Below are 27,244 nucleotides of genomic sequence, written 5' to 3' on the forward strand. Positions count from 1 at the left end.
CATAATAAGCATGAAAACTGAGTCCCTCGTGAAACATTCGCACACACCTGCAGCCAACACCACCTCTCTCAGCGCTGTTAATGGACCTCCGTATTTTGAGCCCAACTAGCCCGTAGATGAATCTCATCGTCCATAGCGCCAAGCTAATGGATCGGACTTTCATCTTTTTTTTCATTTCTCTCGCTTCCTCTGGCCTGTCTCACGTTGCAGTGTGCTCTGCCGGTAGTGGAAGGTTGGAGTGCAAGCAACAAAGGAGGACGTGAAGGAAATGGGTGCATTGCTGTAAACGCTCTTAGAGCGTGTTTCGGTTGGCAAGAGGAGAGCTAACGTTGTCCTTGGCTCAGTCGTAACCACATCAGAGTGGTTCAATGAAACACGGAGTGTATTCACAGCTGCCCCCCCCCCCCCCCCCCACCTATGATGGGAAGGCAGCTTTGATGTAGTCGGGAAATGGGGATAAGATTGGGAGTGGGTTAGGCCACAAATGCATTAAAAAAGTTTCCCTGTAAAGGAATTAGCAATGAACTGTATTACCCATTTATCTCATTCAAAACCATTCACTAATTTATTTGGGAGTTGAAACTATGACATAGAGAGCCATTTTGGAATGTGTTGGTTTTATTTTTTCCTGCTTGGGTGCCGATAAAGCGCTGGCCATGACCTCCGGCAATGTGATTTTTTTTTTCTCTTCCACAGGGGGGCAGCATTTCCCTTCTTTCCATGTTATCACTTTGCCCCAGCTTCAGCTGTTGTTAAAACGCTACTGTATAGAACCCAAGACGTATATGTATTGCATTGTATTTTGCACAGTCACCCTCATTTCAAACTTGTATAATTCCAGACCCATATCATTTAGGAATTCTTTTTTTCCTGATGAAAGAAGATAGCATAAGGCAGGGGTCTCCCACGAGCAACACATCTTATTCAAATTATCAGGACCATTTTGATGCTGCTTCAGAGCTGGCTGATGAGCTGATCATTTGAATCAGGTGTGTTGCTCCTCCTGAAAAAGACAGCAAAAACAAAACAAGTGTTGCGTTTGAAAAGTAACTTTAAACTTGACATTATATTTGATTTTGAAGTCCTCGGGCGCACCACAGGGGCCTTGCCCATTTAATGTACTTCTGTTTATATTTTTCATTCTGATGATTATCCCCCCACTGAGGAAGATTCAATTTAGGCGCTGCTGAATATCTTCATAGCACATTGCAGAGAGATTCAGACCTGTAAAACGCGGGCATGTAAGGATGGAAGTTGCTCCCCTACATGAATTTAAACACACCCTGTAGCTATAATCTTATACCCACATCTAAGTGAACTCTTTCCCGGGTAACCTTGTGTAAAATTACGGACCCACTTTTCACAGTCGCTTCCAAAGACCCCTAATTTCACCGCTGATTTCCAGCCCTTGCATTGTTCCATCAACCTCAATGCTAACCCTCCAAGGAGAGCTGAGCCACCCTCAAGTCAAGGTGAAGTGAGGACATTTGATAAACTCGTAAACGGAAAAACTTGTATTTGCCGAGGAGAAATGTGCAAGCAGATTTACATTGTGAATTAAACGGCTTAAGTGTTTAAGAGGCTTTTACAGGTGAACTTGCCTGCAAATGAGCGAAGATGCCGGTGAACGACTTTCTCCTACTTTGAAGACGGAAACTGCCATGGCGGAGCGACTCGACCACGCAGCTGCAATGCAGCGGTGCTGGTGGGTGACATTTGACATTTTTGGAGGAAAATTCTAAAAAAATTATATTCAAGCCAAATATGTAAAGCCTAGTTCCAAAGTCATTTCAGGAAGTTACCGTCGCCACGTTTGCATTCCTCCGGCTTTTCAATTTGTCAATAATTTTACCCTTCTCAGTGTAATATTTTTTCCAGTCAGTCAAACTACAAATAACTGAAAAAAAATCTCGACAATCCAATGTTTTGTTCACATATTATGCCTTACTAAAGCTTTCCCCATCAGTCCCGCGAGATACATTTTTCATTTAAAGAAGTCACAGACTTTCCATAACATTATATTGTGATGTACTTATTACATCAGCTGAATAACAACGCCATTTGAGAGTCTTCCCGGTGCCGCGGGGGAACCACTATAAAAACTGACGCTCAGTCTTAGATTGCTTTAGTATAGTATATGTATATGGATCTAATAATAATATATGTTATATGGATCTAATAATAATAATGAAACTTTTCTGTCAGGTTTTATGGCATAGCTGTACTCCCGGTCCAAGTTCAAAAGTGAATCAGTGTATAAAATTTCCAAACGGCGTCCAAGAACTGCAGCGGCCATTTTTCGTTGTGTCAAGTTTTGCAACAGCTGGATGGAATGATGAATGACAAATGGAACAATTTTTACATCCCATGATCATCGGTAAGAAAAATCATCATGTCTGTTAATTGTTTACCGTAAACATCGTCATTGTCGAGTTACATAACAACGTCGGTTTATATGAACGGCTCTGGATTAGCCCTTCGTCTTGTGGTTCGTGCAGAGAGATATAAACTAGCGTAGCACTAAACAGTCCCAAACACTCTCTTATCCCCGCGGCTTAAGGTCTACCGGTACTTAGAGTAAGGCGAGAGATGGACGGCCCGGACCTCTTCCTTCACGTCAGGGGCCCGGGTTTGTGAGATTGGATGATACGATCGACTATCGCTCCATCCTGCGACATTCAAATAGCTAAACAAGACCCCTTGCATAAATACACCTATTACGAAACCCCTCGGACGGATTTATCACACCATTGTGGCGTTCTGACATATCCTTGGCCTCATCAAAGCGACGCCTACCCATGGTCACGGGTGAGGGACACGTGCGCATAGACGGACGTATGGTGCAATCAAATGCACGAAACGGAGCCCTCCATCAAATGCCGATAATGGCCATTCATTGTTTCCTACATTTTCTGTCCGGCTCACATCGCTAGCGCTCTTATCTGTCCACATCCTTGACACGTGATGATCAAATGGGTTCTTTTGGAGTTCAGTAGTCGACCCAGACTTCAATAGCACGTCTCCAAACCCCTGACCCCCATTCCATCACATCCTCACTCGCATCTTTTAATCAGTCCATCCCTCCATCACATAAGCTGCAAATGGTCTGAATGGACTTATATGACAAGACTGTCAGTATACAAACCTTGAAAGTAAAATGTTGATCCCCATGGCGACCTCTACCCTACCCCGGAGCTTCAATGACCTGAAGATTGTCTTTCAAAAACATAAGGTGTCCACATCTCAGCAGATGATAAGTCGACTCTTGAACAGCATGAGAGTCACGTTTCGGTTTGCGTTCAACAGGTGGCGCTGTATGGCCTCACCTGCAACTTCATCGGTGTCGGTTGTTTTAATTAGTGGCAGTAAAAAGGACTCCCGGCACGATCATTTAGTGTCGGGTCATTGTTTGTTTCATCCTGTCAGGTTTGTTGTGTCTTGTCTTGTTTTAGTCATGGTTTTGTTTGCTACTTTGGACATTCTTGTCCTGATGGCTTTGTTGTTTGAGATTTTGTTCCTACTGACTTTATTGAATACAATTTGTCAAATATACACCACTCCTCTACTCCTGCCTGCATTTTTAGGGTACACCAAGACCAGTACCTTGCGTCATCGTCAAGTAGAAATATATGCTTAAAGGCACACAACAAATTACGGAGACATTTTAATTTTTTTTTTTGCCGTAGTGTACCCCCTCATTGTTGGTCACGTTTTTCTCAATGAATTGTTTGACGTCAGGATATCGGCAGTGGTTCCGACTTTTCATGCAATAATATCACTGTGTCGTGAACTTTTTTTGACCGTTTCCTAACGTCATCGTCAAGCAGAAATCGATGCTCAAGGGCGCACGATGAATTCCAAATACTTTTTTTTTTGTTTTGCCGCAGTGTACCCGTCATTGTTGTTCACGTTTGTCTCGTCAGAATATTGCCCGACTTTTCCTGCTATGATATCACCGTGTCATGAACTTGTTTTTGTTTTTTACATTTCCCATAAATATCACCTGATGGAGTGAGGTAAACATTACAGGCTGTATCGCCAGTCATTTGTTGGTGGTCGGCGATATCGGAGGAGAACCAGTGCAGTGGTGTAAAATGCAGAGCTCAGTGTTTGCAATAAACGAGATATTCGTTGTAAATCTTCAGCAGCCAATGAAGCAATAAACATCCCAAACACAATCGGCTGCTACTTTGCTGCCGCCCGCGCATCTGTTTTTCCTCTAGCAGCAAGACGTGGTAAAAGTAGAATTACTGCCTTGTTGTTGGATGCCTCAGCCCACACATCAAAGTGCAGTTTAGATGCGTGTCATCTCGAGCTCGTAATATATGTGCTGAGGACTTTGACGGAATGTAATTACAGGAAATAAATATCACCCTTCTGTTCACTGAGTCGGCCTGCAGAATGAAAATATAACATGTTGTTGTTGACATTTAGCTCAATGGAGCCGTCAGGGTATGTAGCATATTTTCCACTGTATAAGGCACACTGGACTATAAGGCACACCCTCAATGAATGGCATGTTTTAAAAAATGTTTTCTATATATAAGGCGCACCGCATTATAAGATGTGACAGTAGAGGCTGGGGTTACATTATTTATCCACTCGAGGGTGCTCCGTGAAAGGGACTGCCAACACAGAAGTCCAATTTCGCCATCAATCCCGAAGCAGAGGTGGAATTCATTATTATTGTTTCTATCGGCGACTAACATCTTGATTATTCTTTTGAACAGAGCTTTGTTTTGATAAAGGGCAATGTTTTTTTTCTTATTTTTCTAACTCATTCACTCCCATTCAAAAAAATATTCTGGAACTGAAAATATGACATCGAGCGCCATTCCCAAATTTGTTCTGGTTTTTGGTTTTCTTGTATTGTCAATAAAACGCTGGCCATGGCCCATGGATATTTTATATTTACTTTCCACAAGGGGGCAGCATTTGCCTTTGGTCAATGTTAGCGCTTTGTCCCAACTTTAGCTGTTGTTAAACCGCTATATAAACCAATATGTATTGCATTGTGTTGTATTGTATTGTATTGTATTGTATTTTGTACAGTGTCCCCATTTCTAGCTCAGATAACTCCAGACCCATATAACTTAGGAATTAACTCTTTTTTTCTAATGAAAGGAGAGAGTCTATGGTTTCTAACACTGCATTGCATGTTTTAGTAATCATAAAACTCAATATTCTGTGGGTCCTGCAATTCAGCTGTTGTTGAAGGGCAATATGTATTGTATTGTATTTTGTACAGTGTCCCCATTTCAAGCTCAGATAACTCCATACCCATATAACTTAGGAATTAACTCTTTTTTTTCTAATGAAAGGAGGTAGTCTATGGTTTCTAACACTGCATTGAATTCGAGTGAAAATGACAAAAAGCCTGGTACTGAATGACACATATTTGCACATCGAGTTAACTCTATTTTGACTCTCTGATGAACTGTTTTGATTCATCTTTACAGAAATCAACATTGACATTGAAAGGAAAAACATGTTGGATTCGTCCTCACCATATAGCAAGAGTGCCAGGAAAAGAAGACTGAGGATGTGAGAACCCCGACGAAGGTGAGAGTGCACCATCTGTACCTCCTGCAATTTCTCACCTCACTGATCCACGACGCATTGACCTCATGACACCTTCTCGTTCCTACTGGCGACTTTCTATCAGGCCCATCACGCCCGTCTGTGACGCACTTGCCCGAATTGTTTCACTGTACTCCACATGATGAGGAAGACTTGTAGGAGGAGTGAATTTATGGTTTGTTGAAATAGCACGGTGTCTTGGAAATGATGGTGGCGTGGCCGCATGGCGAAAAGAGAGTTGACCTCCATTCTAAAAAGGGGGCGGCCTACAATCGGTGATAAATGAATGGAGCACTCAAATCCGGACAGTATGCTATCTGAAGACTAAACGTTTCGGGCACTTGGAAGGCGGAAAACGGTGTGAGGATGATTTTCTGTCGCGAGGGCATTTCATAACTGAGCACACCAGGGGAATTTCAAAGCATTTTAAGGCAGGGGGGTCACCAAATGTTCTCGTTTGAGGTCCGCGTAGAGAAAAACGGAACGGTGAAAGGCACACTGGAGAATTTTGAAAAACGCTAACGGAAGAACGTGGATAATATATGTATTGGCTTGTTCATTCCATCCGATTTCTGTGATTTGATTTAAAAAAATCTCACCTATAGAAAAAAAAATAACTTTAATAGGATTTTTTCAGTAATTTGAGGATCACAAACTCAGCCACAAGGCATATAAAGTAAAAGTACTCCAAAATGAGTTGCTGTCCCAGTGGATTGCTGAATCCACTGTTATTGCCAAACCTCTTTTTTTTTATTCAAAGTAGAATTGACTCTGAAATAAGGTATGCCCGTTATTCATGTGGGGGCACGATACATAATGCTCACGATCTCACTTGAGATTTATAAGGCAACGTGACCCGACGGATGGCCATTTTATCCGATTGAATGTCATGCAAAGCAGTCCATCAAGTCCAGTCCAATCCGTCACAGACTGTCCAAGCTACGCCGACAGGAGCTTTGTCTTAAAGTCTTGAAGTTAGGACGTGGCAAGCTGTGTGAACGATGGCCAACTAAATTGCAGACACCTCTGAATATCCAACAAAAAGATATCATCATATCATCATATGTGGGGATTTTTTTTTTTATTGTGGTCTGTCATAATAATTTGGTAGCCTCGCCCAATCTCTGACTGGAGGAGCTGCATTTTGTACGTTATTTTTAATGTTTTAATTTTTTTATGAAGCCTGAATAATGCATGTTTGCCCCCCAGAAGAAAATTTCACCTGCTATCACTGTGGGATTTATAAGACCAAACTGATGCGATCTTCGTTGATGAAAGTCATTTGAATACATTTTCAGGTTACGTTTAAAAAGCTGGCATGAACCTGGGGGGTGAGTAGTGCACATGCATTTTTTTTGTGTGTGTGTGTTCGGCGTGATCAGAGGAGTCATCGTGCTTGGAGCTCTTGCCAACTCTTCCCGTCAGTGTGCAAAAGTCAAGAAATGTAATGAGAGTTGACTGGGGGCTTTAATTGGATTTTTTAAAACGCTGACCGTGGAAAGAAACTGAGAAAGAGTCATCGTAGATATAGATAGTTTTTTATATATAGATATATTTTTTTTGCTTGCAACCACAGGCTCTTGTAAGCGTAGAAACTTTGGTAAGGGTCGTCCAGTACCATGCCCGACACCATCCATTCGTCGTAATTCAAAATAATCATCGTCTGTTTTTCTCTGTCTTTGTTCTTTTAAAGAACTTCTGTCCCAGTCTCCAAAAAAATAAATCAGAAAGTGACATTTGGATTTTTGTGATTGGATGTCTGTACACATGTTGCTCTGTGACTATAAGGCAAAGTGAGCAACAAAGAATTTGGTGTTACCAACGAATGGCGGTGAGTAATAACGGCAGTCTATATCAAATTATATACTGGGTGTATTTTCTCCAAATATCAGCATTCGGAGCACTATAGTCTTGCTTTCCAAATCCGAAACCATCAATTTTAGATTTTGTCCGACTTCACGCTTGCCACTCTGACGCTTGAGCATTTTTCTTCCCTCACTTTTTTCACTTTCCATGATTGAGGGGAGACAAGATAATATGGCCCTTTTCGTGCGCTGTTGGGGACAAGTGTGCTTGGCGAGACACATGACTACCGCCCCAAAAGAAGTATTACACACTAAGAGTCGGGTGCCTTCATCTTGAGTAACGTCCACTGAAACATGATTCAAGTCACGGCGACCTTTTATTTCATCCAATAGATTGTCTACCGTTTGGTCGCAGTTGGACGGAAAATGAAGGAAAAGTCAGTCAAACCAATAAGAACAATGCTTTACATTTGTATGTATATATACGTATGCATGTATTTTCGTTTGTTTCTTTGTCTTTATTATTATTTGTTTGTTTATTTATGTGTTAACATATTCGGGTCTGTTTATTTATTGCTTTATTTGTTTTTGTATTTAGTGATTTATTTATTTGCCTGTCTTCATGTATTTATGGATGTGTATATGTTCTTATTTATGCATGCATGTATGTGTTTATTTATTTGTTTGTTTTCCATTCTCCTTCGTTCGTTCCTTCTCTCGTTTATTTGTTTATTAATGTGTGTCTGTTTATTTATGTGATTGTTCGTTTTCTTTGTGTATTTAGGGATTTCTTTATTTGCCTATATGTTTATGTATTTATGTATGTATACATTTTATTTCTTTTCTTAATTATTGATGTGTTGATTTTTATATTTCTTTATATATTAATGTATCATTGCTGTTTGTTCAAAATGGCACCGGCGCACATTGTCAATATTTTGGTAGTATAAACCTCTACTTTAAAAGAAAATATAAATTCCTGTTTCTGCGTTCATTTTTGGCATGATTTCAATGATCCAGCCCACGCCCCACCCCCATCCGTAGTAGTTGACACCAAGCCATCAATTCCATTAGGCACTGGCTTGAATCGCCAAAACCAAATCTTCCCTGGAGAATATGTCTCCGATGCTGATAAAATTGAGCCCAGAAATAATCCTGTCAAAGTTCAAACTTTGCTTGTCCACCTTTTTAACTCTGTGATAACTTTTGGCAGTTATTCTTTGACACTTAATTACAGGCTGCAGTAATGCTAAAATAAAATAATCTCTGATGAAAAATTGGATTTGTCACCCTAAAAAGCCCAAAAAATGGGAAGTGGGACGACCAATCGGAATGATTTCTGAAGATGATGGAACCATATTTGCACGACTGCTTTCCATTATATTTCTTTTATAAATTCCCAGTTGAAAAGCCCCTTCTTCGCTAATCCACCCATCTAATCATAACCATCCGGTAATTTTAGTGCATGTTAAGACCTTCTTTTACAGTTTTAGATGATGTTAAAGCGTTATATAAATCAATATGTATTGTATTGTATAATCCTTCCTGTTTGTTTTTTTGCCCAAGCGTACAACATTGGTGAATATAAATTTATAAAACGCACCCGTGTACACTAAGTGAGTTCAGGAGAAGGTACGATGAGAAGCTAATGAGGTCGCATCCCTTTGGAGATAAGTGATGCTAATGGCAACTTCCGCGGTAATTCGTGAAATTGCCTCGGGCTTATGTCATTGAAAAGATAATGCCAACATTTAACATTTCCAAAGGGGAAGTCAGTGAGCCACAAACACACTTTGGTGTATCCTCTAAGGACTAGACACTTGTCGGCAGTTAAATTGCAATCAAATTATTGGCAAAAGCGCTTTTGGCAAAAAAATAAACTGCTATGGATTTCAGTTTAAAGATGCAAATTGGACGAGGAGCGGTTTGAATCGGAATAACTGAATTGCAGTCGTAAAATTACATTGGTGGCTTCGATATTTGCCCCCCCCCCATCCCACCAAGCCACAAGTGGATTCACTGGCTGTTTTCGAGGATGGCTGGCAAATTATACCGCACCAACCTTCCGTTTGTTATTTTACAACCAAAACTTTTTGAGGCAGGTGATTCCATCATCAATGATCGGGGGGGGGGACGTGAAAACCACGATGCAGCATAGTTTGTAGTTAAATAACAAACAGACTTTTAATTACGGCTGACTGAATTACAGCAGCCACATTAGGTGTCGTGTCTCCAGTTGATGGATCGGACTCGCTCTCCTGCTGGCATTTTCTCTCATCCGTCAACTCCCTGCTGCCCCATGGCTGTGATTGTATTACTCATTCTCCTGCATCATCTGTCATTTCCAGTCGCTGTGAAACATACCCACATACTGTATCAACGGAGGAAAGACATGGAAATTCCATATTCCTTCCCTTTTGGATAAAATTAGGCACAGCTGCCCAAATGAAGTGAATTGCGTTTAACTCATTGACTGCCAGACGTGCAAAAATGTGTCCACTCCAGTGCCAGGGTTTTTGTCCCTTGAATTCCAGGACCCTCAGAATATTGAGTTTTAGGACTACATAAATATTCAATCCAGCATTAAAAACATTAAATTCTCTTCATTCATCGGAACTAAAGAGTTAATTCCTCAATTATATGGGTCTGGAATTATATGAGCTTGAAATGAGGGCAGCTCTCCAAAATAAAATGCAATACATCCATATTAGTTTATAAAGCTGAAGCTGGAACAAAGCGCTAACATGGAAAAAAGGGAAATGCTGCCACCTTGTGGAAAAGAAAAAAAAACATTGCCAGAAGCCATGGTCAGTGCTTTATCAGCACCCAAGCATGAAAAATTAAAACTTGAAAACATTCGGGAATGGCAGTGAGTTAAAAAACATAATAAAGAAAAACAATTGCTATAAAAACAATGCTCTGTTCAAAAGAATAGTCAAGATGTTAGTTGGCGACACAAACAATAATAATCAATTCCACCACTGCTTAGGGGCTCATCGTCTAAATATCTATGCTGAAGAATAGTCACTTCGGGAATTTTACTGCAGCGGATTGATGAGTGTCGGGCATTGGCAAGCCTGTTGAAATGTTGTTTCAAAGTGAGCGCTTGCTGCAGACTTTGGGTCATCATTGTAGTCATTAAGCAGACCATAATGGGCCATGAGAGAGGCTGTTTTGCTTTGGCTTGGAGCCGGATGACCTACGGATCAGACCGCTATTACCAGCTAACAGATCGCACCATTATGTCCCTGATGGAGGGGAACAAGACAAAGAGAGAGAGGAAAAAAGTCACTTTTCTGCAAAGTAGTTTATGTCATGGAAAATATTTATTTTTTCGCATGCTTCAGAATGAAAAAAACAAATCAATCTACTTAATTGATTTAAGTTATTCACAGATGCAAGTTTTTTTTTTGACTGATTGGAATTTAATCAAAAACAATGGCAAAATATGATCAACTATTCGCTGTACTCATCCGGGACAACATTCATCTGGTGTTCTATTTTAAAATTAAGTCATTGTGACAAATGGCATGTCAGTGGCAGAGTCAAACTGGGGTGAAACAATCTTTCACCAGACAGGGCCCACCGTGCCCTTGTCTTGTGACCTTTTGTCTTATTCATCAATAACGTCACAATGTTTTCATCTGAAAATCATTTATACTGTACAGAATGCAGGATCGGCGACACATCAGCACATTTTTGTACAAAATGATGAATGATCGGGTTGGAGTGGGTTCCTTAGTCAGTGGTGAAGGTTGCGAGTCAACCTTGTGCTGACAGCCCACACGTCCGTCAAGTTTCTGACAAGCTTTTAACCATCGGGATCTCGGTCTTTGGGATTTGGATAACGGCTACTTGTTGAACTTGTTGAAATGTTTATTTAGAACTAAAAATTGTGTATTTTTTATGGAGGGAAAACATCTAGATTGGCATTTGAGATGTTGGTCCGTTTCTAATTCTTACCCTTGAAACTATGACTCACCAGCAAATTGAGAACTGGGCAGAAAATGGCGATAGCGAAAGAAGTAACCGTGTATAGTAAGGCATTTTAGCCAAGAAAAAACAACCATGTATACTAAGGCATTTTTAGCCGAAAAAAACCATGTATAGTAAGTCTTTTTTTTTTTTTTTTTTTTTTTGCTGTAAGGCGTTCTTAGCCGAAAAAAAAAACATGACTGTACATGGTCGTTTTTTTCGGCTAAAACTGCTTACTATAAATGGTGTTTTTTTGGGGGCTAAAAACGGCTTACTATACATGGTCATTTTTTGGGGGCTAAAGAGGTCAGTGTTGACCAAACCTTTTTTCCTCTGTTACATCATCTGCGAATGCCTGACTCATGTTGCCTGGTCACGTGATCTTTCCCACTCGACACAGTCATTTCGAAATGTAACTTAAGCACCTTTTAAAACTTTTCTTTAAGTCGACTGTTTAATGCTGGAGAACATCAAGTCATGCGTGTTTTTCGAGGGCAACGTTGCCTCAGTTTCGGATTGAGGCTCAGGCTGGAATATGTTGACTTTGCTGTCATCTTGTGGTCGTTAAAAGAACTTTGTTATTTTTGCCTAAGAACACCAGGGGTCACTATAACTCCACTTTGGCATTGCAATTTATGAGAATAAATGAATGAATAGATTAATGAAAGAATAAAATAAAATGATAAATAATAATAATAGATAAATACAATAATAAATACATGAATAAATGAATGAATAAATTAATAAATGAATAAATCAATGAATGAATACACACATAAATGAATAAATAAATGAATAAATAAATGTATGAATAAATGAATAAATAAATACATTCATTTAGCAATTGCAATCTAAACATTGAATGCATTTCAGTCATCCAGCAGCTGCGGATTTGGGAGGATTATGTGTTTCTCTGGGGGGGTGCATGCGTGCCAACAAATAACCAATCAGGGCGAGCCTGTGACTGTAAAGTGACCTTGAGAGTTTTGAAAGGCGCTTACAAAGGAAATATATTATTATAAATGGAGTTACTTGCTTCTTTCTACAATGTCATCATTACACCTCTGCCTCCATCTCACTCGCTCCCTCCCCCCTTACCCCACCCCTTGGTCCCCTAACCTCACAGTTGGATCTCGAGTGTGCACATACCTGCCGCCCCCCTCACTACCCCCCTCACATTTTCTCTAAATTCGTTTTTACCCCATCACTCCCCCTCAGCGTTGGCCTGGAAAGCAAGACGGGAGCAAGAAGAGTGGATTTGGTGAACCGAGGAGAGAGACAGACGGTGGAGAAGGATCATGGCTTCTCTATCGGTCATGCTGAAGTCCTGGGTAGTTTTGCAGACTCTGTGCCTGGTTCTGGCCCAAGTGGTAAGTGGACAGAGGGGAGTGGGGGGGGCGTGGGGGTTACCTGTTTGAAGCAACTTCTTTATGCTGAGGTCGCTGTTGTTTGGTGAGGGTTTTCTTCAGTTTTAGTTTGACAGGAGAGGTACTTGAAATCAAAATGATTTGTCGCTATCATTTGTGATGCAGGGGGTTGGGGGGGTAGTCACCTGACTCCAGCCGAATAGAAAGTAACGACCATGATGTGGATTCTTTGTTGGAAGTATTGCCCCGTTTGAACTTTCCTCTTGTCCTGGGTTTAAAATGGAGACCGTGATGGATTTGGGGTTTTCTGGGTGATGTTTTTCGACATGATATTCATTTGTCAAACTGTCTGTGCAAGCTCTCAGGAGTACAGGAGTGATCCATCAATGAAAAGGTTTATTCAGCCGTCATATGTACTTCTTTGAAGTACAAAGAAGTTGTCAAACTGAGAAGAAAATGCACTCTCCCCCTTCTTTTGTGGTTTTCCTCTCAAAGGAAAGTCCTGATGGGAATCTCTGGGAAGTAGCACAGAGAAACTAAGCAAACTTTGACTGCAAAGTGTTTAAAATAACACCCACATGCCATCTCTGTTGGATGTTGTTTTTTTTCCGAGTGAAGGAATAATGAAATGTTCTTAATTGTTTTCATCTTGGATTATGTTTTATATACGGAAGGATGGACGGTACTTTCATACATTGAGTATTCTCTGTGTCTTTACTGTATGTATTATATAATATTTATTTTGAACATTCTTATGAACATTTTATTTCATTATTATATAATTTAATTGCAATTTATAGTGTAAAATGCATCACATAAGTGAGATTGTGTGATGGCATTTCTTGGATTGTGGAAAGTCATTGATCCATATATAATTATAAATATATGACATCACTTGTTTTTTAATTGGATTATTTTCCATTTCAGCTCTCCTTTTTTAAAAGCAATTTTTATTTTAAATACATTAATATATTTTTTTCTAGTCCAATATTTTTTGGGGGTATGTCAACATAAATAAAATAGTAGTACGCTTCCCTTTAGAAGAATAAAAAATAGATTCATACAGATGTATCTAATATTTTTGTTCAACTTTTATTCACCTCCAGAGAGGTCCACCTGGTCCTCAGGGCCAAGCTGGCCCACCAGGACCTTCTGGCACTCCTGGGTCGGACGGCATTGATGTGAGTACCCCCCTGCCCCTGGTTTGCCGCCCTCCCCAGCCTCACTACAAAGAGCATCATTGTGCTAAAAAAATACCAACCCAGCAGTTGAGTGCAATACTCTAATTTAACCAGTAGAGGGGATTGCAAATGCAAACATTCCTACCTATAAAGGAGCTCTGTATTCAAGCAGAGAGACGTCTTTGACAAGCTCCCCGCCCCTGGCAGACCTCAGGAAAGGAGTCTGCAGTTGTGTCACAGTCATGTGATACATTTTGAGATGTTTCAGGTTGGGAAAGCAACAACTGCAGGCTGCCCGAAAAAAAAAAAAAAAAACATAGAACGCTGCAATGTGCTTTCGGTTTAAGTCATTCAGTGTCCTTCTTGAAAAGGAACAGTATGTCGGACATTCGGCAGCATTGTACCGAATTCAAAATTAATAACATGGCGGGGGGGTTCATGATTTTGGCCTCAACCATACGTGACAAATTTCGAGGCGGTTCGGTATCATTGTTTATTCCCCCCACCCAATTTAAACGAAACCTAAATCCATATATGCACACGCGTACAGATCAATATGTAGATGGATTTGGTTGTTCATCACTTTGGCTTTCCTTTATAATCAATAATTTCCTTATTGCAGGGAGACAAAGGTGCACCTGGTCCCCCCGGTCCACCAGTAAGCACTCATTTTTTATATTATAAATTCATGTAGAAATATGGCTTCCATTTATTGTTATATTTCTGTTTTATGTATTTATGTAATTATGATTTTTTTGTTGTGTATTAATTTGTTTGTTTATTTAATTCAGTTATTTTTTATTTGTATGGTTATTTGAGTTTTTATTTATTTATTTAGTTATTTGGCAGGTTATTTGTGTGCGGTATGCATTTATTTTTATATTTATGTAGTACAGTATTTATTGATTTATTCTTTTTAGGGACAAAAGGGAGAGCCGGGAGAATCAGGTCCTGATGGTGCCCCGGGAGAGAACGGCATTGATGTGAGAACACGGGAAAATGGATCGTTTACATTACAAGTCCTTTTTGGTTGTCACATGATGAGGTCAAAGGGTTGCACTTATGGTGTCTCGTCATGGTGCAGAGTCGCATTTGAATGGTTGATTGTGTTTATTATGGAAGCGCCGTGTTGATCTGATTGCGTTCAGTTAGCATGGTTACATGCTAACTGAACTGCATATGCGTTCTTTTTTTGAGTGTTTGCCCTTAATCCCCCTTGGAATCTTAAATCTTCTGTTTGTTTCCTAATGACCACCAAGACCTGTGTCAAGTTGAATTAAATGTCTGATGTTTTCAATGTGAATTCACGCCTCATGTAGCAAACAAAGTGGCCGACCTCTGTACGCATTTTCTTTCTCTTTTTTCCCTCTCTCCATCGGCAGGGTTTGATTGGTGCAAAAGGTGACCGAGGTGCAGTGGGAAGCCCCGGGCCGAAGGCAAGTGTCCAAAAATACATCCCTTCTTCAATCTTTCCCAACTTTAAAATGTACTCACGACTCAGGAAAAGGTACCCCCCCCCCCACCCCCCGTAAGATTATTTGATGAGAACTCCCAATTTACCGCCGCTACATTTAATGATGCTCGTTAAGGCATTTCAAACTTTGGCTGCTTCTGGCTTATTGGATTTATAGCACCTCATATCCATATATAACACCAATCTGCAAAGTAACCCGAATAGCTGACGCATTAATCAGCCCAAGTACATTGTGAAACATAAAAAAAGCATCTGAAATGTAATGGAGTGGAAGTATAAATAGGTTGTAAAGTGAAATGCCCAGTGTGGCGCTGTACTTAATTTGCGACGATGAATGGAAGAATAGGTAGGTAGGTAGATGGATGGATGGATAGATAGATAGATAGATAGATAGATAGATAGATAGATAGATAGATAGATAGATAGATAGATAGATAGATAGATAATTTATTTTATTTTATTTATTTATGGTTTCTTTCTCATCTGCAGGGTCGTCCCGGGTTAAGCGGTGAGCCAGGCAGACCTGTAAGTATGCGTTGATTTTTCTTCACATTGCTAATCAATTCAAACGAAGCACTTGTATCCGACAAATAACAAATATGGTCCGGGTAATGTTGAAATTACAAATAGGCCAAGCGTGAAGAGAGAAGATGGAATCGAATATATTTTCAACAGAAGCGGAATCTTATTATTTATTTATTTATTTATTTATTTATTTGGGGGGGGAGCAGACAGGCATGCCGAGATCACAATCATGTTTATGTTCTGAAAAAATGTCAATGTTATGAAATGTTTTGAAGAGAAAATTGGATGAGTTAAAAAATATTTTTTTTTTTTGCATATCAAGTGAGGATGAGAATTTCAATCCCAGCATTTCCTCTGGTAGGACTGTAATGTGGATTGTAACCAATAGGGGGCGCTGCGTCTCCATCAAGCTGACACTTAGCAGCACAGCCCAAACTTGAATTTCCGAGTCATTCAATGTGATGGTCGAAAAAAAAGGCGAGTGGGTGATGAGACACCAAATTTTGTGCCATTGGCTGTCCTTACCGCAAGAGGGCTCGCGTACTTAATTGTATCATTTATAATCACATACAAAGCGAAATAAACAGAAAAATCGACTGAAGGTTTATCCTTCTCTTGGGCATCACTGAAAGTCATTATGGTATATCGAGAATCGATAAAATAGAAATTCGGTGTCACTTGTCGGAAAAGTCATTGACCGCTTGTGCTTCTGGTTCACATACAGGGACCCGGACTCCCAGGACTGGCAGTAAGTTTTTTTGTTTATTAGATTGACTTTAGGCATCTGTTTCTAACTATTGTTTTGTTTTTTTTTTTTTGTTTCTGTTGTTTTGTTTTGTTTTTTTTGGTGGACTGAAAGTATTTGATTGTGTCAATTAATTATTCAGGGGGCTCCAGGTCCAATTGGGCTTCCTGGCGAAATTGGACCAACCGGACCAAAGGTCAGTATCATGAGCACAAAAAACACTTTTTGAAGCAACCAAACACCAAGTTCATCTTTGTGTTTGTACCTCCGGGCCCTCTAACAACCCCCCCCCCCCCCTGAATAGGGTTTGATGGGACCACCTGGGCCTCCAGGACTTCCTGGCCATCCAGGGAAGCCAGTAAGTCTTGAATGCTCATTCTTTGCTTCTAGTTGTCATAAAAACGTCTATTGTGGATTTTTATTTCAAATGTCTTATCCAAGTCGTGGTCCAAATTGTAAGTTATCCAAAATTGGAGGTTTGTTTACCAAACTTGTGGTGAGATGGGAAAATCATCAGAGCTATTGCGCAAACTCGCAACTCGCGGAAGACGTAACGGCGGTTCTATTGAGGAACAGAGGTAGAGGGATATGTTTATCGCAATAACCGCTGTGTACAAATGCACCGTACGCGCGTATCAGAATCAAAATCATCTTTATTGCCAAGTATGTAGAACACACAAGGAATGTGTTTCCGGTCGAACACGCTGCACTAGTATCATCATCAAAAAATTGCAAAGAGGCACTACACAGTTCCATTTGGGCTACTGTTTAAAGAGTTAATGGCTTGGGGGAAGAAACTGTTTAAATGTCTGCTGGATTTGGTCCGCATGGATCGGTAGCGCCTGCCTGAGGGGAGTAGCTGGAAAAGGTGGTGGGCAGGGTGCGGAGGGTCCAGTGGGATTTTCTGCTCCCTTGTTTGGATTCTTGCAGTGTGCAAGTCCTCGAGAGTGGGTAGGGTGGTGCCAATGATTTTTTCCGCCGTCCTAACTGTCCGTTGAAGTCGGATTTTGTCCATTTTTGTGGCGGCCCGGAACCAAACGCTGATGGAAGAACACAGGATGGATTCGATGACAGCCGTATAGAAATGTTGCAGCACCTCCTATGGCACGCCATGCATCGCCGTGAATCTTGCAGGTGTCCCTGCAGAGAAATCGCACTAATATCAACAGTTGGGGAGCAGGAGACTTTCAAGTGTATTTTCTACGGTGAGATGGAGTCTCCCGGATGCATTCGGGGGAAGTGGAGCGGTTGTCTTCAATGAGTGTGATGTTTCTGGCTCTGGGGAGTCTATTTGCGTAAATACCTCCCCCTTCCCCAAACACCCACCTTCTATGAAATCTGTGGGCTGTCTCTTATGACGGCGGTAACATGAATACATCGGCCTCGCTGGAGATATTTTACCTAAGCATACAGAGAAAAGGAAAGATGGAGAATGGGTGGATAGCTCTTTCTTACCAACTCAGAACAAAGTTTATTTATTTATTTGTTTGTCCGTTCATTTATTTGCTAATTTATTTTCTTTGTGTATTTGTTTATATATCTATGTATTTTATGATTATTATTGTTGTTGTTATGATTATTTATTATTTTATTGTATATGCTTATTTCGGTATTTATTTGTTGTATTTTTTACTGTATTTGTGTTTTTTTAGTTATTTAGTTTTTAGTTTGTAATTATATAGTTTTTAGTTTGTAATTATTTAGTTATTTAGTTATTTTTTAGTTATTTTGTTATTTAGTTATTTTATAATGTTTTTATTTAGTTATTTTGTTATTTAGTTGGTCAAAAAGGGGCAATAGTCCATGTCTCTGTCTGTCTTATCTATTTAGGGCCCACCAGGGAAGTTCATTGGTGGAGAAGAAGGAAGTGCCGACTTCCAGGTAAGACCTGGAACCTCATAAACGATATTCTCAAAGATGTCTTCAATTGACAAATGTCCCTCTCCCCACAACAGTGTCCTCTTAACTGTCCAGCAGGACCTAAGGGTCCACAGGGACTTCAGGGAGTCAAAGTGAGTGTCCTGCTTCGCTGGTTCAGGTTTCAGGACTCTGCCAAGGCTGAAACATTTAAATCTTGTTGATGTAACAGGACTTGATACCTTGAACCATTGTGCCGTTTAGCTTCCATGGTATTGGACTTTAACTGCAGATAAAAAAATAAATAACACATCTAATTTGTCATATTCAATTTTACGGTTTCTCTATAGGGCCACAAAGGACGACCTGGAATCCTTGGAGACTCCGGCAGTATTGGAAAACAGGTTGGCTGCACAATCTCTCATGTTCATTTCAGAGGCAAGATTACGTTCTAGTGAGGCACATGACTGCCGCTAATCTGGCTCTAGTGGTCGGACCCGTCAGTATCTGTGTGATCGGGATTAAAGGGCGGTGAGGAGCCACATATGCCAATGGTTCGTCTGCTCACCTCACCTAGCTCGATTTAAGCAGATCTAATGAGCGCAGTGCAAAATCTTGGGGGCAGGCGAGGTCACCTCCCCAATCGTGCAAACTCGACTACCAAGACATGTTGTGATGTTTCTCTGTCTTCAAAACGATACTCACCAGGACTCGGTCATACACCGTTTTGGATAGACTACATTTCTATGACAGAAATAATTTACCGTACATCAGTGGCGGGCCGTAGATGTAATCGCTAGGCCTTCAGTAGTGCTCCGTCTGAATCAGTCCAGACTGAAAAAAGTGTGGTGTGATTTAATACAAGTCCACTAGAGGGTACCATTAGCCAGGAAATAACTGACCGACCTTTCTTAATGATGTCCATATGGACAAATATAATTAACATCAGTCTGTGATTCAGCTATTTTAAGGCCAGGAGAAAAGGCTTTGCAGGCCTTGACGGTCCGCCACTGCCGTACATTAAGTATTGGCTAGCTCGCCATAGCACATTTTGTTTTCTCTACTCTATATGGATCAAAACTGTTTGTTGTCCTTCGATGCGTACTGAAGGAAAAACAAATCAATGTTTTCTCTCCTCATGCAGGGAAACAAAGGAGAAGTGGGCCTTTCCGGAGAACAAGGCATCCCAGGACCTTCGGTAGGGCAATCTTACCTACGCGTACTTAGTTATTCTCACTGAAGTGTTTTTTTTTTCTATTGACCAACTTTGTTTCGGTTATAAAGTCAATGTAGCTCTGACTTTTTATTTGATTTTGGATGTTTATACTCTATAGGGTCCAATGGGTGTAAGGGGTTATCCGGGAATGATGGGTCCAAAAGGAGAAGCGGTAAGAAATACAATTTCTTTCGTGTTCACGCAATTTTATCTTTCAAGGCACGGCTGATCTCATTTTTTTAAGAGCTCCAAGTAGGTGTAATACTTGCTATCCAACCATCATCCATTATCGGCACTGGGGACATATGGAAATGATGCCACCGCGCATCCCTGGCCTCCTCTAATGAGTCGGGGGTTATCTGGGTCCGCGGTGTCTCCATATGTAGTTAATGATCCTCCATAGCAATCTGTCTCACCGTTAACATTCGCCGTGTTAGCCAAGTTAGCGTCAAAGTCAAAACGGCCCCATGTTTTCCCCGCAGCTCCCATTAGTAGAAGGAGCTCACCACTAATTGCCCCCTAAGTCGCGATGAAGGGTAGCCGACCCCGATCTCCAGCGATTAAAAAGACTTTTTGTCCTTTTCCGTAGGGACCTCGTGGGTACAAGGGCATCAACGGACCTGTCGGGATTCCTGGACCTCCAGTAAGAACTCACACCAGGACAGGATGGTGTTGACGTTGAAAAAGAGGATGCGATCCTTTGAAGCAATCCGTTTCATTTTCAGGGTGAGGAGGGTCCTCGGGGTTCTCCCGGAGAGGCAGGAGACAAGGGGGATAAAGTAAGTGACCTTCTGTAACTCCAGATCCTTATAACTTAAGAATTAACCTTTTTTTCTGATGAAAGAAGAAAGTCTAATGTTTATTACGTTGCATTGGATGTTTATGTAGTCCTAAAAGTCAGTATTCTGTGGGCCCTGCAATTTGTTTGAAAATGATAAAATTCCTGGCACTGTAGTGGATACAGTTTAGCACATTGTCTGGCAGTGATTGAGTTAACATTCATTGCTTTTCTCCCTCAGGGCAGTCGTGGTATCCAGGGTCCGCAGGGTTCAGTTGGCAAAAAAGGAGAAAATGTAGGCGGTTCTTCATTATTCATTCATTCATTCATTTAATCATTCGTTGGAAGGGGGGTACCTGAGTAAGTTTGAACAGTCCACTCTTGAAATTTTCAGGGTCTACCTGGCATCGATGGAAAAGACGGTACACCTGGATTTCCGGGAATCAAAGTAAGGCTTACCCGCATTTGTCCCGATAGGAAACCAGACGGTGCGGAGTCATATATATATATATATATATATATATATATATATATATATATATATATATATATATATATATATATATATATATATATATATATATATATATATGTTCTTGTTTTCATTTTTTGGTAGGGTGGACCCGGCCAAGCTGGGATGCCAGGTCCTCCTGGGCCTCTGGGAACTGCGGTGAGTGATTTATGGAGACTAAAAAATCACCAAAACGAGATTGTCCGCCAACGTTCATCGTCATGCAAGGCCACGAAGGCGATCGTTGTAACGTTTTGCTTCCTAAATCCACAAGGGCAGAACACAAGCAAGGGTGAATACCAGCAGGAGGTAGCTGGCATATTTTGCTATTTTGTTTTCTGGGCTCTCCTCCAGGGGAATCCTGACCCTGTGACCTTACTTGTTATAGATTCAAAACTCCCAGAGGCAGCCTTCCTCCCCTGCCCCCTCCCATGACATTATGATTTATCACAATAAAACCGGTAGCTAGTCACGTTTGCGTGCGTCATTGGAGCCGCAATGTGACGCCGTGATGCATATCGCAATAATAAGCTGCGGCGGAATATACGGCAGAGTCACTGCGAGGAAAGGCTTTATGCTAAACCACAACTTGACGACAGGGGGATTTATTTCACTGACATGATGAGTCACACCCGTCAAATTGTTTTGAATTACCTCGGTGTTACAAGAACACGACAGAATACCTGCGACGTAGGTCACTCCTTGATTGAACGTATAACGTTGAAATTTTGTGTCTATAGGGCTTGCCTGGTAGTCCCGGTTCCAAAGGAGGCCCTGGAGTTAAGGTACAATTCCGATTTTACGCTCACGCTTCATTTTATGCCCCCGATATCTCGTTCACTGCCTGTTCTTAGGGTGAACCTGGACCAAGGGGTCTTTCTGGCTCATCTGGCGCTCCTGGACCTCTGGTAACGCATTCAGTCAAAATTGCGTCTTTTAATACGTTGGTCTTATACTGGACTCTTAAAATGATTTGTTGCTAGGGTGAACCCGGCGTTCCCGGTGAAGCTGGTATGGCAGGAGTTCCTGGTCCAAAGGTAACCGTCCTAATTTATACCCTGAGCAATGCAGACAGATGCCTGTCCGGGTACTCACCCCTATCTGCAAATCCAGGGAGACCGAGGTCAGCGTGGACCAGTGGGTCCTCAAGGAATCATCGGGAAATCTGTAAGCTGCATGCTAGCCTTTCAGTTTTTCGATTTGTTTATTTTTCATGTAGTAACTGTTCATATGTCGTATACGGTTGACAGGGGGGCAAAGGAGAGAGGGGCCCAATGGGTGTTCCAGGTGCTCAGGGTCTGAGTGGAACCAAAGGAGACAAGGTGTGTTGGGAAATACAGTATGACGTAACAGATGTGTCCTTAAGGGGGGAGTATTTATCCGTTGAGCAAAGCCCCCCACCCTGTCTAAACGACAACAATGTGAGGCAGCACTATTTGTCACCTTCACCATCCTTATCGCCCTTTCCTTCAATGTGAGGTCACATCTTCCTACCTCGTCTCACCTTATCTGCCTGGATCGCTTGCTTGAAATCAATATTCGCATTTGAGAAGATGTGTATTCAAAATCTATAAACATCTCATTTCAGGGATTCCAAGGGAAAGGCGGACCGAAGGGAGACATTGTGAGTTACGATTTAAAATGAATAAACTCAGAAAGTAAATCGTATTAGCGTGCATAAATTCGTCGTGTGAATTAACATTCCCTCACGCTCTTTTTTTTTTCTTGGGAGAAAGGGTGACCCGGGTGTTGAGGGATTAGCCGGCGAAAAAGGCGAAAAGGTAAGCAAGCAAGCAATTAGGGCTCAATTGAATGTTCGGAGATGACAACAGGGTGAAACATTTGCAACATTTGCACTTGTTGGAATTTGATGTAAAGGTCAGACGTGTTCTCAAGGTTGCCTTGGCAATAATGGAAATCGCTACAAAAGTTGTCAAGAATAAACTATTTTTGGCAATCTTTAAATAATTAAACAAATAAATAAAAACAAAGTAACAGGGGAAAAAAACAAATAAATAAATAAGACAATAAAAAATGAAAATATAAAATGAATAAATAAATGAGTAAACCAAAAAAGAAAAATGACATCAATAAATAAGCACAAAAAGAAATTAATAATAAATGAATAAATGAGTACATAAATAAATTTGACAAAAAAATGTTTTTTTTTTTATGTTGGCTATTTAATTAGCTGCATTAAATTTTTTTCTTAAACATCAATTATTTTTATTGCTCCGTCAGGGTTTGTCAGGAGAACCCGGACCTAAAGGACAGGTGAGCTTTGCTTCATGAATATTTCCATAAGATAAATGATGAAGCATGACTCCTTCTTTTGCATCACTTCATTCATTGCACATACCTGACAATCAATTCATTCAACATGGTGGGGGCTTCTTGCAGCAAGGAGTGAGGGGCGACCCCGGACACAATGGGCCGACGGGAGACCCCGGGAAACTGGGTGACCCGGGACCTGCAGGACTCCCTGGTCCCAGAGGACTGAACGGAGTACGAGGTGTACCTGGCATGCCGGGCATTCAGGGGTCGCCGGTGAGTCCAGTTCAAAGATCTTCACGCACCGAATGCCAACGCTTACGACACATTTGGATCTTCTTCCCCTCAGGGACGGGACCCCTCTGATCAGCACATTATTGATGTGGTGCTGAAAATGTTGCAAGGTGGCCTACTTGACATTTGTCCTTGAAATGACTTTCACCGTGAATATCCGACATGAATAAACTAAACAAGTGTTCTTTTTTTGGGGGGCGGGGGTAGAGAAACTAGCGGAAGTGGCCATGAGTGCCAAAAGGGCTGTGCTTGGTGGAGCTGGTGTAATGGGACCCCCGGGCCCTCCTGGACCTCCGGGATCACCTGGTCCCCAGGGGCTCCATGGTCTACCTGGATCGAGGGGTATTCCAGGCATGATTGGAGCTGCCGGGCAGATTGGAAACACTGGCCTTAAAGGTAAAATACATCAAGTCCCGAGAAAAAAATGGATTATTTCTCAGGGTACATCCGAGTTGATGTTCTTTCTTGTCAATGCCAGGAAAGAGAGGGGCTCAGGGTGACAGAGGAGATCCTGGAAAACCCCATCAAGGACCACCAGGACCCCCAGGAATTCAAGGCAAGTGATTTGAGGTCACCTAAAAGGCTCATGTGAACATAAAGCTTTTATGCAGATTTTTTTTTCGTGGGTGGGGGGCTGCTTAAGTCTACTTAACTCACTGTCATTCACAAATTTATTCGTAAATTAAAACTCTGACGTAGAGTGCCATTCCCGAATTTGTTGGGTTTTGTTTTTTCATGCTTGAGTACCGATAAAGCGCTGGCCATGGCCTCTGGCAATGTTTATTTATTTTCCACATGGGGGCATAATTTCCATTTTTTTCCATGTTAGCAATTTATTCCAGCTTCAGCTGTTGTTCAAGCACGACATAAATCAATATGTATGTATTGCATTGTATTTCGGAAGGCCACCCTCATTTCAAGCTCATATAACTCCAGACCCATATCATTTAGGAATTAACATTTTTTCTTAAGAAAGTAGAGAGTCTAAGGTTTCTAACGCTGTACTGAATGCCTATGTAGCCCTAAAACTCAATATTCTTTGAGTCCTGGAATTCAAGTGACAATGACAAAAACCCCGGCACTGGAGTGGACAATTTTTTTTGGACATGTCTGGCAGTGAAAGAGTTAAGGACGTTTCAAAAGCATCAGTAACTTGAGTCATTGCAAGGGATGGTCTGTAGGAATCAGGATTTCAACAGCGGAATCTCATTTAAACCGACGGAGAACAGCCTCCCACGTTAACGATACGCCTACGCGCAGTCCTCCAAATTCCGCGTGTACTTTGAGGAAATTAGCCAATGAGAAGTCACGCTAACCAAATCGCCCACGAAAAAAACGATTGACTGTTGCCCGCTCAGGTCCCCCCGGCGTTGACGGTGTGGCTCGAGACGGCAAGCCCGGCGACAGAGGCCCCCAGGGAGCAGCCGGTAATGCCGGCTTTCCCGGTAAGGCGGGTCCGCCAGGCCTGCCGGGCTTTTGCGAGGCTGCAATGTGCCTGGCGGCGTCTGCGTACACCTCTCCCAGACTACAGGAGGCGGGAAGCATCAAAGGACCCAACATTTAGACCTTTTCTCTCCGTTCACCAAGTTCATGATCATGGGGAAGGACAGAGACCACTTTTCTCACTTGAACATCATGAGCGAAGGGGGGGGGGGGGGCTGGATGTATGCCTCCCACCATCACCCTCCTTTTTTTGTTTTTTTGTTGGGAAAGACAAACCAGTGGGACATTCACTCTCCTTTAATCCCTTCGATCACAATGACAACAGAAGGTCAGAGCCACCCATACCCATCTGAGTTTTTCAGAAATCAGAATCAGAAAGCCTTTAATTACGGAAGAGCATTAGGGCCAGGTTGAAATATATATATATATTTTAGAGATGGAGTATTATTCTGAGAAAAAAAGTCACAAATTTGTGAGTTTCACACTTGCAAATTAGCGAAATTTAAAGTCACAAATTTGCTAGATTTAAAGTCACAAATTTGCTAGATTTAAAGTAACAAATTTGCTAGATTTAAACGTTTGAAAAATAAAACTTTTGGAATTTGAGGTACATCATTCGGTCGTGCGGTGGTTTAGCAGCCTAATGCTCTTCAGTAGCTGACGGATACGGTCTTGCTGAAATGGACGAGTTAATCAGTTGTTACTTTGAAATCAGGGATAGTAACAAAGAGTTCCTTCAGGTGTTGGCTCTGAATCACAAAATTGTGATTTCCACCCGCAGTTTGAAGAGGTGGTGTTGTGAACTCGGTCGCGGCCAAGAGTATTGACATTTTGTACGTAGTTCGGCCATGAAAACCTTATAAAATAAATGAATTACGCCATAACTGCAACTCCACAGGTACCCACTTATGTTCTGAAAATTATCTCGTCTCACAAGGCTGCTGACGCTAACCCACCGCACGACCGAATGATGTATCTCAAACGGCAAAAGTTTTTTTAAACGTTCAAATCTAGCAAATTTGTGACGTTAAATCTAGCAAATTTGTGAGTTTGAAACTCGCAAATATGTGACTTTAAATCTAGCACATTTGTGACTTTAAATCTAGCAAATTTGTCACTTTAAGTCTAGCAAATTCGTGAGTTTGAAACCCGCAAATTTGTGACTTTAAATGTAGCAAATTTGTGACTTTAAATCTAGCAAATTTGTGACTTTAAATCTAACAAATTCGTGACTTTAAAAAAGTCGCAAATTTGCGACTTTTTTTTCTGAATAATACCCCATCTCCAAAAAAAATATTTCAACCTGGCCCTAATGCTCTTCCGTATTTAATAGTCCCACAATGGGAAATTTTGCACATTTCTGCGGCATTTTAGAGAACATGCACATTTCCGTAAGATGGGACGGCAAAAGTAGAAAGTACATTTTTTGCGACATGGGTTTTATCGATGTAATATGTTGTGATTAGCGACCTAAAGCATCATCCCTCTCATGCGGCAAGCCACAGCCGGCAAATAAATGCCTTGGATGGGGCGGGGGTAGGGGTGGAGGGGGGTGGTAGTTGAGAAAAACGATGCAAAAGACTCATGAATCCGAAATGTTCTCTCTGTACAATACTTTTTGTCACCTTTATTATTGCCAATTGTAAGCTTGAGCGAAATCCCTTACCCCCCAACACCCCCCATCCCACCCCACCTGCGCCCACTTCTATCCTTCCTCCATTACCCGCTTTCTGCCCAAGTCTCATTTTTTTAGCAACTAACGACTACTTTATCTCTTCCTCCTGTTGCCTGGCAACGGCATATCCCAACGGACATTCCCATCTCCCACAATGCAGTGTTGTAAATCTTTGTAAATGTGTGTTGATTATTATGAAGCGGGGGGTAACAGTATGCGCCGATCAAAAAATAATAATAATCCAGAGATTAATCACATTTTCAGAATTAATTTTCCTTTGGTGTCTGAAATGTGTTTCCCTGTAGCCCTGTCAACATTCAGCGGGGTGTCAGCGATGATAAGAGAAGTTATTTATTGTTCCAAACGTAATCGAATGTAAAATCTTTTTTCCTTTTGGCTGTTCAAGTCAACTCAAATCAATAAAAAGGAACCTTTTATAAAATTCATTCTTCTTTATTATTATTATGTAAAAAAAATCTGCTTCTCCTATTGTCATTTAGATCAATTCAATCATTTTTTTGTACGAGGGTGGGTGGGGGTGAGGTGT

General features: G+C 41.2%; 1 protein-coding gene across 3 annotated transcripts; it reads left to right on the forward strand.

The window, feature by feature from the left end:
* The first annotated feature begins 462 nt into the window (after positions 1-462).
* On the forward strand, positions 463-27,143 carry col9a2 (collagen type IX alpha 2 chain). Of its 3 annotated transcripts, XM_088987002.1 has the most exons (35): positions 463-1,705; positions 2,206-2,377; positions 5,460-5,562; positions 12,579-12,730; positions 13,834-13,908; positions 14,531-14,566; positions 14,829-14,891; positions 15,291-15,344; positions 15,872-15,907; positions 16,632-16,655; positions 16,795-16,848; positions 16,957-17,010; positions 18,483-18,533; positions 18,608-18,664; positions 18,860-18,913; positions 19,654-19,707; positions 19,844-19,897; positions 20,315-20,368; positions 20,451-20,504; positions 20,745-20,798; positions 20,898-20,951; positions 21,120-21,173; positions 21,755-21,799; positions 21,869-21,922; positions 21,998-22,051; positions 22,128-22,181; positions 22,265-22,336; positions 22,603-22,638; positions 22,751-22,795; positions 23,256-23,288; positions 23,415-23,561; positions 23,635-23,689; positions 23,787-23,975; positions 24,058-24,135; positions 24,938-27,143. In XM_088987002.1, exons 4-35 carry the CDS (start codon positions 12,659-12,661, stop codon positions 25,141-25,143), a joined length of 2,076 nt encoding a protein of 691 aa, XP_088843128.1. In that variant the 5' UTR covers positions 463-1,705; positions 2,206-2,377; positions 5,460-5,562; positions 12,579-12,658; the 3' UTR covers positions 25,144-27,143. The 3 variants fall into 3 exon arrangements, with proteins under 3 accessions (XP_088843128.1, XP_088843129.1, XP_088843130.1); XM_088987003.1 differs by lacking the exon at positions 2,206-2,377; XM_088987004.1 differs by lacking the exons at positions 463-1,705; positions 2,206-2,377; positions 5,460-5,562 and having other exon boundaries at positions 12,515-12,730.
* The last annotated feature ends 101 nt before the right edge of the window (positions 27,144-27,244 follow it).

The sequence above is a fragment of the Hippocampus bargibanti genome, linkage group LG20, assembly GCF_051943395.1.
Source record: "Hippocampus bargibanti isolate YZ-2025 linkage group LG20, ASM5194339v1, whole genome shotgun sequence".
Taxonomy (NCBI): domain Eukaryota; kingdom Metazoa; phylum Chordata; class Actinopteri; order Syngnathiformes; family Syngnathidae; genus Hippocampus; species Hippocampus bargibanti.